Below are 9,730 nucleotides of genomic sequence, written 5' to 3'. Positions count from 1 at the left end.
TTTGTGATGTTTTAATCGGCTCATTTCAAATTTTTATTTTCATTGCTAAATACGATATAATTTTCCCATTCTCTAACTTGTTTTTTGCAAGAATAATTTCGAGGGAAATCGTGTTCATGTCAAAGAGCGGTGTAACTGGTTAGTAACGCTGTTAGCTACGCTCGTTTCCTTTGATACGCAGGACCGTTCAGATGAAAATAAGGTTTCAAACATTCAAGAAAAAGACGTTCTTGAGTGTCTCTTTTTGTGCAAAAATGGGTGCAAATGAAAACGAACATTACTTACGTGCATGAGGCAGAGCCTAAGATATGGTGACGCGTAATACTGACGTCCCTGGCAACATGGCTTGCTGAAGTTAGTCTGTTTACGTTCTGATGTTAACATAATTGTGCCTGTTCGACTCCTGAGAGTCCATAAGAGCGGGTAAGAACTCCCTCCACCCGTGGCTGGTCCTGTTTTGGAGGGAGGATGAGGGATCGGAGTGGAAGGAAAGGCCGGACGTGGCTCGAAGCGGCCCGCATGGTGCGTCTGTGTGATTCACTCTCTGTGTCGTTCTCGAGTAGTACTGTAGTAGTACATCCGTGTTTATGTTACCTGTCAATGCGTGTGTATGCAAACATACCTGGTTTAATCACATCTCTCGCCCACGTTTGCGCTTTGCGCCTGAACCATGCATGATGCAATTAAATCACTTCATTTGACTCAGGATGACGTCAAATTCTTCCTTTTCGCCGAACACGCCCCTCTGACTCTGACTCTTAGTCTTACAGTCATCCTCACTCATTCACTCACCCAGCTTCTCACTCACTCACCCAGCTTCTCACTCACTCACCCAGCTTCTCACTCACTCACCCAGCCAGCTTCTCACTCACTCACCCAGCCAGCTTCTCACTCACTCACCCAGCCAGCTTCTCACTCACTCACTCACCCAGCTTCTCACTCACTCACCCAGCTTCTCACTCACTCACCCAGCTTCTCACTCACTCACCCAGCCAGCTTTCACTCGCTCACCCAGCCAGCTTGTCACTCACTCACCCAGCTTCTCACTCACTCACCCAGCCAGCTTTCACTCACTCACCCAGCCAGCTTCTCACTCTCACCCAGCCAGCTTCTCACTCACTCACCCAGCCAGCTTTCACTCACTCACTCACCCAGCCAGCTTCTCACTCACTCACCCAGCCAGCTTCTCACTCACTCACCCAGCCAGCTTCTCACTCACTCACCAGCCAGCTTCTCACTCACTCACCCAGCCAGCTTCTCACTCACTCACCCAGCCAGCTTCTCACTCACTCACCCAGCCAGCTTCTCACTCACTCACCCAGCCAGCTTCTCACTCACTCACTCACCCAGCCAGCTTCTCACTCACTCACCCAGCCAGCTTCTCACTCACTCACTCAGCCAGCTTCTCACTCACTCAGCCAGCTTCTCACTCACTCACTCACCCAGCCAGCTTCTCACTCACTCACCCAGCCAGCTTCTCACTCACTCACCCAGCCAGCTTCTCACTCACTCACTCACCCAGCCAGCTTCTCACTCACTCACTCACCCAGCCAGCTTCTCACTCACTCACCCAGCCAGCTTCTCACTCACTCACTCACCCAGCCAGCTTCTCACTCACTCACTCACCCAGCCAGCTTCTCACTCTCTCACCCAGCCAGCTTCTCACTCACTCACCCAGCCAGCTTCTCACTCACTTACCCAGCCAGCTTCTCACTCACTCACCCAGCCAGCTTCTCACTCACTCACCCAGCCAGCTTCTCACTCATTCACCCAGCTTCTCACTCACTCACTCACTCACCCAGCTTCACACTCATTCACCCAGCTTCACACTCATTCACCCAGCTTCTCACTCATTCACCCAGCTTCTCACTCACTCACTTACCCAGCCAGCTTCTCACTCACTCACCCAGCCAGCTCCTCACTCACTCACCCAGCCAGCTTCTCACTCACTCACCCAGCCAGCTTCTCACTCACTCACCCAGCCAGCTTCTCACTCACTCACCCAGCCAGCTTCTCACTCACTCACCCAGCCAGCTTCTCACTCACTCACTCACTCACCCAGCCAGCTTCTCACTCACTCACTCACCCAGCCAACTTCTCACTCACTCACTCACCCAGCCAGCTTCTCACTCACTCACCCAGCCAGCTTCTCACTCACTCACCCAGCCAGCTTTCCACTCACTCACCCAGCCAGCTTCTCACTCACTCACCCAGCCAGCTTCTCACTCACTCACCCAGCCAGCTTCTCACTCACTCACTCACCCAGCCAGCTTCTCACTCACTCACCCAGCCAGCTTCTCACTCACTCACCCAGCCAGCTTCTCACTCACTCACCCAGCCAGCTTCTCACTCACTCACCCAGCCAGCTTCTCACTCACTCACCCAGCCAGCTTCTCACTCATTCACCCAGCTTCTCACTCACTCACTCACCCAGCTTCACACTCATTCACCCAGCTTCTCACTCATTCACCCAGCTTCTCACTCACTCACTCACTCACTCACCCAGCTTCTCACTCATTCACTCACCCAGCTTCTCACTCATTCACTCACCCAGCTTCTCACTCATTCACTCACCCAGCTTCTCACTCACTCACCCAGCTTCTCACTCACTCACCCAGCTTCCCACTCACTCACTCAGCTTCCCACTCACTCACCCAGCTTCTCACTCACCCACCCAGCTTCACTCATTCACCCAGCTTCACTCATTCACCCAGCTTCACTCATTCACCCAGCTTCACTCATTCACCCAGCTTCACTCATTCACCCAGCTTCACTCATTCACCCAGCTTCTCACTCACTCACCCAGCTTCTCACTCATTCACCCAGTTTCTCACTCACTCACCCAGTTTCTCACTCACTCACCCAGTTTCTCACTCACTCACCCAGTTTCTCACTCACTCACCCAGCTTCTCACTCACTCACTCACTCACTCACCCAGTTTCTCACTCACTCACCCAGTTTCTCACTCACTCACCCAGTTTCTCACTCACTCACCCAGTTTCTCACTCACTCACCCAGTTTCTCACTCACTCACCCAGTTTCTCACTCACTCACCCAGTTTCTCACTCACTCACCCAGTTTCTCACTCACTCACCCAGTTTCTCACTCACTCACCCAGTTTCTCACTCACTCACCCAGTTTCTCACTCACCCACCCAGTTTCTCACTCACCCACCCAGTTTCTCACTCACCCACCCAGTTTCTCACTCACCCACCCAGTTTCTCACTCACCCACCCAGTTTCTCACTCACCCACCCAGTTTCTCACTCACCCACCCAGTTTCTCACTCACCCACCCAGTTTCTCACTCACCCACCCAGTTTCTCACTCACCCACCCAGTTTCTCACTCACCCACCCAGTTTCTCACTCACCCACCCAGTTTCTCACTCACCCACCCAGTTTCTCACTCACCCACCCAGTTTCTCACTCACCCACTCAGTTTATCACTCACCCACCCAGTTTATCACCCACCCACCCAGTTTATCACCCACCCACCCAGTTTATCACCCACCCACCCAGTTTATCACCCACCCACCCAGTTTATCACCCACCCACCCAGTTTATCACCCACCCACCCAGTTTATCACCCACCCACCCAGTTTATCACCCACCCACCCAGTTTATCACCCACCCACCCAGTTTATCACCCACCCACCCAGTTTATCACCCACCCACCCAGTTTATCACCCACCCACCCAGTTTATCACCCACCCACCCAGTTTATCACCCACCCACCCAGTTTATCACCCACCCACCCAGTTTATCACCCACCCACCCAGTTTATCACCCACCCACCCAGTTTATCACCCACTCACCCAGTTTATCACCCGCTCACCCAGTTTATCACCCACTCACCCAGTTTATCACCCACTCACCCAGTTTATCACCCACTCACCCAGTTTATCACCCACTCACCCAGTTTATCACCCACTCACCCAGTTTATCACCCACTCACCCAGTTTATCACCCACTCGCCCAGTTTATCACCCACTCGCCCAGTTTATCACCCACTCGCCCAGTTTATCACCCACTCGCCCAGTTTATCACCCACTCGCCCAGTTTATCACCCACTCGCCCAGTTTATCACCCACTCGCCCAGTTTATCACCCACTCGCCCAGTTTATCACCCACTCACCCAGTTTATCACCCACTCGCCCAGTTTATCACCCACTCACCCAGTTTATCACCCACTCACCCAGTTTATCACCCACTCACCCAGTTTATCACCCAGTTTATCACAACCCCACTCACCCAGTTTATCACAACCCCACTCACCCAGTTTATCACAACCCCACTCACCCAGTTTATCACAACCCCACTCACCCAGTTTCTCACAACCCCACTCACCCAGTTTCTCACAACCCCACTCACCCAGTTTCTCACAACCCCACTCACCCAGTTTCTCACAACCCCACTCACCCAGTTTCTCACAACCCCACTCACCCAGTTTCTCACAACCCCACTCACCCAGTTTCTCACAACCCCACTCACCCAGTTTCTCACAACCCCACTCACCCAGTTTCTCACAACCCCACTCACCCAGTTTCTCACAACCCCACTCACCCAGTTTCTCACAACCCCACTCACCCAGTTTCTCACAACCCCACTCACCCAGTTTCTCACAACCCCACTCACCCAGTTTCTCACAACCCCACTCACCCAGTTTCTCACAACCCCACTCACCCAGTTTCTCACAACCCCACTCACCCAGTTTCTCACAACCCCACTCACCCAGTTTCTCACAACCCCACTCACCCAGTTTCTCACAACCCCACTCACCCAGTTTCTCACAACCCCACTCACCCAGTTTCTCACAACCCCACTCACCCAGTTTCTCACAACCCCACTCACCCAGTTTCTCACAACCCCACTCACCCAGTTTCTCACAACCCCACTCACCCAGTTTCTCACAACCCCACTCACCCAGTTTCTCACAACCCCACTCACCCAGTTTCTCACAACCCCACTCACCCAGTTTCTCACAACCCCACTCACTCACTCACTCACTCACTCACTCACCCAGTTTCTTACTCCCTCATTCACTCACTTACACAGTACCATACTTACTCCCTCACTCACTCACTCACAGTTTATTTCTGCCTCACTCACTCACTCACTCACTCACACATTTTCTTACTGCCTCACTCACTCACTCACACAGTTTCTTACTGCCTCACTCACTCACTCACACAGTTTCTTACTCTCTCACACATTTTCTTACTCCCTCCCTCACTCACTCACAGTTTCATACTCCCTCACTCACACAATTTTTGCACTGCCTCCCTCACTCACCAGGTTTTTTACTCCCTCCCTCACTCAGTTTCTTACTTACTACCTCACTAACTCTCACAATTTTTTACTGCCTCCCTCTCTCACTCGCATAGTATCGTACTTACTCCCTCACTCACACAGTTCCTTACTTCCTCCCTTACTCACTCACAGTTTCTTACTGCCTCACACATTCACACAGTATCTTACTTCCTCCCTCACTCACACAGTATCGTACTTACTCCCTCACTCACAGTATCGTACTTGCTCCCTCACTCACAGTATCGTACTTACTCACTCACTCACAGTATCGTACTTACTCACTCACTCACAGTATCGTACTTACTCACTCACTCACAGTATCGTACTTACTCACTCACTCACAGTATCGTACTTACTCACTCACTCAGTTTCTTACTTACTCCTTCACTCACAGTTTCTCCCTTTCCTTTCTCTCCCGCCCCCTTGTTCGTCTCCGCTTTTCTCTCCTGCCCCGTTGTTCGCCTCGCCTTTCTCCCCCGCCCCATTGTTGTTCGTCTCGCCTTTCTCCCCCGCCCCCTTGTTGTTCGTCTCGCCTTTCTCTCCCCCCCCCTTGTTTGTCTCCCCCCCCCTTGTTTGTCTCCCCCTTTCTCTTCCGCCCCTTTGTTTGTCCCCGCCTTTTTCTCCCGCCCCCTTGTTCGCCTCACCTTTCTCTCCCGCCCCCTTGTTTGCCTCGCCTTTCTCTCCCGCCCCCTTGTTCGCCTCACCTTTCTCTCCCGCCCCCTTGTTTGCCTCGCCTTTCTCTCCCGCCCCCTTGTTCGCCTCGCCTTTCTCTCCCACCCCTTTGTTCGTCCAAGCATTCTCTCCCGCCCCCTTGTTCGCCCAAGCATTCTCACCTGCCCCCTTGCTCGCCTCACCTTTCTCTCCTCTCTCTCCCTATTGTTCGTCTCGCCTCTCTCTCCTCTTGTTCGTCTCGCCTCTCTCTCCTCTTGTTCGTCTCGCCTCTCTCTCCTCTTGTTCGTCTCGCCTCTCTCTCCTCCTTGCTCGTCTCGCCTCTCTCCTCTTGTTTGTCTCGCCTCTCTCTCCTCTTGTTCGTCTCACCTCTCTCTCCTCTTGTTCGTCTCGCCTCTCTCTCCTCTTGTTCGTCTCGCCTCTCTCTCCTCTTGTTCGTCTCGCCTCTCTCTCCTCTTGTTCGTCTCGCCTCTCTCTCCTCCTTGCTCGTCTCGCCTCTCTCCTCTTGTTTGTCTCGCCTCTCTCTCTCCTCTTGTTCGTCTCGCCTCTCTCTCCTCTTGTTCGTCTCGCCTCTCTCTCCTCTTGTTCGTCTCGCCTCTCTCTCCTCTTGTTCGTCTCGCCTCTCTCTCCTCTTGTTCGTCTAGCCTCTCTCTCCTCTTGTTCGTCTCGCCTCTCTCTCCTCTTGTTCGTCTCGCCTCTCTCTCCTCTTGTTCGTCTCGCCTCTCTCTCCTCTTGTTCGTCTCGCCTCTCTCTCCTCTTGTTCGTCTCGCCTCTCTCTCCTCTTGTTCGTCTCGCCTCTCTCTCTTGTTCGTCTCGCCTCTCTCTCCTCTTGTTCGTCTCGCCTCTCTCTCCTCTTGTTCGTCTCGCCTCTCTCTCCTCTTGTTCGTCTCGCCTCTCTCTCCTCTTGTTCGTCTCGCCTCTCTCTCCTCTTGTTTGTCTCGCCTCTCTCTCCTCTTGTTCGTCTCGCCTCTCTCTCCTCTTGTTCGTCTCGCCTCTCTCTCCTCTTGTTCGTCTCGCCTCTCTCTCCTCTTGTTCGTCTCGCCTCTCTCTCCTCTTGTTCGTCTCGCCTCTCTCTCCTCTTGTTCGTCTCGCCTCTCTCTCCTCTTGTTCGTCTCGCCTCTCTCTCCTCTTGTTCGTCTCGCCTCTCTCTCCTCTTGTTCGTCCCGCCTCTCTCTCCTCTTGTTCGTCTCGCCTCTCTCTCCTCTTGTTCGTCTCGCCTCTCTCTCTTGTTCGTCTCGCCTCTCTCTCCTCTTGTTCGTCTCGCCTCTCTCTCCTCTTGTTCGTCTCGCCTCTCCCCTCTTGTTCGTCTCGCCTCTCTCCCCTCTTGTTCGTCTCGCCTCTCTCCCCTCTTGTTCGTCTCGCCTCTCTCGCCTCTTGTTCGTCTCGCCTCTCTCTCCTCTTGTTCGTCTCGCCTCTCTCTCCTCTTGTTCGTCTCGCCTCTCTCTCCTCTTGTTCGTCTCGCCTCTCTCTCCTCTTGTTCGTCTCGCCTCTCTCTCCTCTTGTTCGTCTCGCCTCTCTCTCCTCTTGTTCGTCTCGCCTCTCTCTCCTCTTGTTCGTCTCGCCTCTCTCTCCTATTGTTCGTCTCGCCTCTCTCTCCTCTTTTTTGTCTCGCCTCTCTCTCCTCTTTTTATTTATTTTTTTCTTTTTTTTTGTATACAAGATCGAGGCTCGTGAAAGAGCGAACATTAATCACACAGAAAGACAAACCGACACATAAAACATATAATCGGGAGCGGTAGACAAGATGGGGAGAGAGGGGGAAGGACACAAACACAACATTTGAGAGCAGGGACCGAGAGACATGGAGACCGAGAGATCTGAGAGAGGGCGAGGGCTTTGGGGGGGGGGGGGGGCATGGGAAGGGAGGGGTGGGAGATGTATAAAACATATGGACACTGCCAGGACTTCCAGGAAAGAAGTTGGAATTTCAAACAAGGTGGATCTGGGGTGAATTAGCGGGGGTAGAAAAGATCAAGGTTTTGGATGGGGGAAGATAAGAGATGGTGGTGAACAGCTGTTTTAAAGACCTGGAGGGAGGAGTGGGATTGAAGGGAGTGAGGGAGTTTGTTCCAGAGGCGGGAGAAAAGAGGAATGAAAGACTGAAGGTGAGCAGAGAGCCGGGATTTCGGCAGTTTAACAATCAGAGGGTTGCTGGCAGATCTTGTGCGACCTGTAGGAATATTTGGGGGACAGAGCACAGAGAGAGCTGGGGGTGCAAGGCCGGAGAGGAGTCGGTAGAAGACAGAAAGACCACCTACCTGCCTGCGGTGAGTGAGTGAAAGGCCCTCAGAGATAGCTTCATCGCGGGAGATTCCAATAATTCTGAAAGCTTTGGTTTCAACAGCGTGAAGCCGAGCTAGGTGTGAGGCAGGAGCACCGGCCCATAGGGGAGAACAGTATTCCATTGAGCTGAGGATGAAAGCCTTGTATGTGGTGAGGAGCTCAGGTGTGCCGAGGAAGGACTTCGCACGACGGAGGATGCCCAGTCGGCGACTGGCTTTGGAGGCCAGCTTGGAAATGTGGTTTTCCCAAGAAAGATCATGGCAGATAGTGAGACCCAAAAGCTTGAGCGACAGAATTTCTTGGAGAGGATTGTTGAGAAAGTAGATGGGAGGGTTGTCCAGTCGATCTTTTCGGAGAGACATAGTAAGAGTGTGAGATTTGTCAGGATTGAAGGACATGTTCCACTTGTTTGACCAGTCTGTGATTTTGTCCAAGTCTTCAGAGAGTGAGGAGGCGGCAGACTGCCGATCTGAGGGAAGAGGAATGGAGCGGCAGAGAGTGGAGTCATCAGCAAAGAGATAGAGAGGATTTTCAAGAGAGTCATAGAGATCATTGATGAAGACCAGAAAAAGCACAGGGCCCAGAACACTGGCTTGGGGAACTCCAGCCTGAACAGGAAGAGGAGATGAGAGAAACCCATTCAGGGCCACACGTTGACGACGACTAGAGAGGAAGTCCGCCAGCCATGCGTGGAGATTTCCATGGATACCAAAGGAGGAGAGTTTGGTGAGCAGAGCGGGGTGCCAGACCGTATCGAAGGCACGTGATATGTCGAGGGAGACAGCTCTAATTTCCTGTTTGGCATTGAGGACCTCCATCCATTGTTGAGACAGCAGAAGCAGCATGTCCAGAGTAGAGTGACCTGGTCTGAAACCAAATTGATGATCGGAGATCAAGCCATTGGAGAAGAGGAAAGATTTCATATCCGAAGCAATGATGGATTCCATGACTTTGCTGATAATTGGGAGAAGGCTGATTGGTCTGTAGTTGTTAGGATCTGTTTTTGCACCTTTTTGTGCAAAGCGGTGATGTTGGCTGATTTCCAAGCAGATGGCAGTTGACCTTGAGCAAAAGAGAGGGTGAAGAGAACAGAGAGAAGGTGAGATAGAGCGGCAGAGCAGGATTTTAGGACCCGTGGGCTGATGCCGTCGGGTCCAGTTGCAGAATCAGAGTCTAGGGTTGACAGAAACTTTTCCACCTTGTCAGGAGGAAAGGACACGGAGTCCAGGAGCAGCTGGCTACGACTGGGTATGGTGGGTACAGAGAGGGATGGGTTTGGGACACAAGATTTAGAGGCAAACACAGAGTTGAGGCATTCAGCTTTTTCACGTGCGGAGTCGGCTGTGTAGCCGTTTGAGGTAAGGGAGGGGATGGAGGGGGAACAAACACCAGAAACGGATTTGACCAGACGCCACCAGGATTTGGAAGAGGGAGACAGATAAGAGAGTTCGGTCTTGAGAACGGAGAGA

The 9,730-nt window shown here is 52.5% G+C and overlaps 1 protein-coding gene across 6 annotated transcripts in view; it reads left to right on the top strand.

Annotated features, from left to right (window-relative positions):
- The first annotated feature begins 287 nt into the window (after window positions 1-287).
- LOC137421758 (uncharacterized) overlaps window positions 288-9,730 on the top strand; it is a 107,825-nt gene continuing 98,382 nt past the window's right edge. For 5 of the 6 annotated variants that reach the window (XM_068108116.2, XM_068108115.2, XM_068108111.2 and 2 more), the window contains exon 1: window positions 308-522. In XM_068108116.2, coding sequence (XP_067964217.2) covers window positions 469-522 — 54 coding nt within the window. In that variant the 5' untranslated portion in view covers window positions 308-468. Of the gene's footprint in view, window positions 523-9,730 lie in introns of all 6 variants that reach the window. The other variant, XM_068108117.2, reaches the window with a different exon arrangement.

This window comes from Myxine glutinosa, chromosome 2, assembly GCF_964187855.1.
Source record: "Myxine glutinosa chromosome 2, kmMyxGlut1.1, whole genome shotgun sequence".
NCBI lineage: Eukaryota > Metazoa > Chordata > Myxini > Myxiniformes > Myxinidae > Myxine > Myxine glutinosa.
The sequence above is the reverse complement of the archived record's forward strand: the minus strand, read 5'-3'. Positions and strand labels throughout refer to the sequence as shown.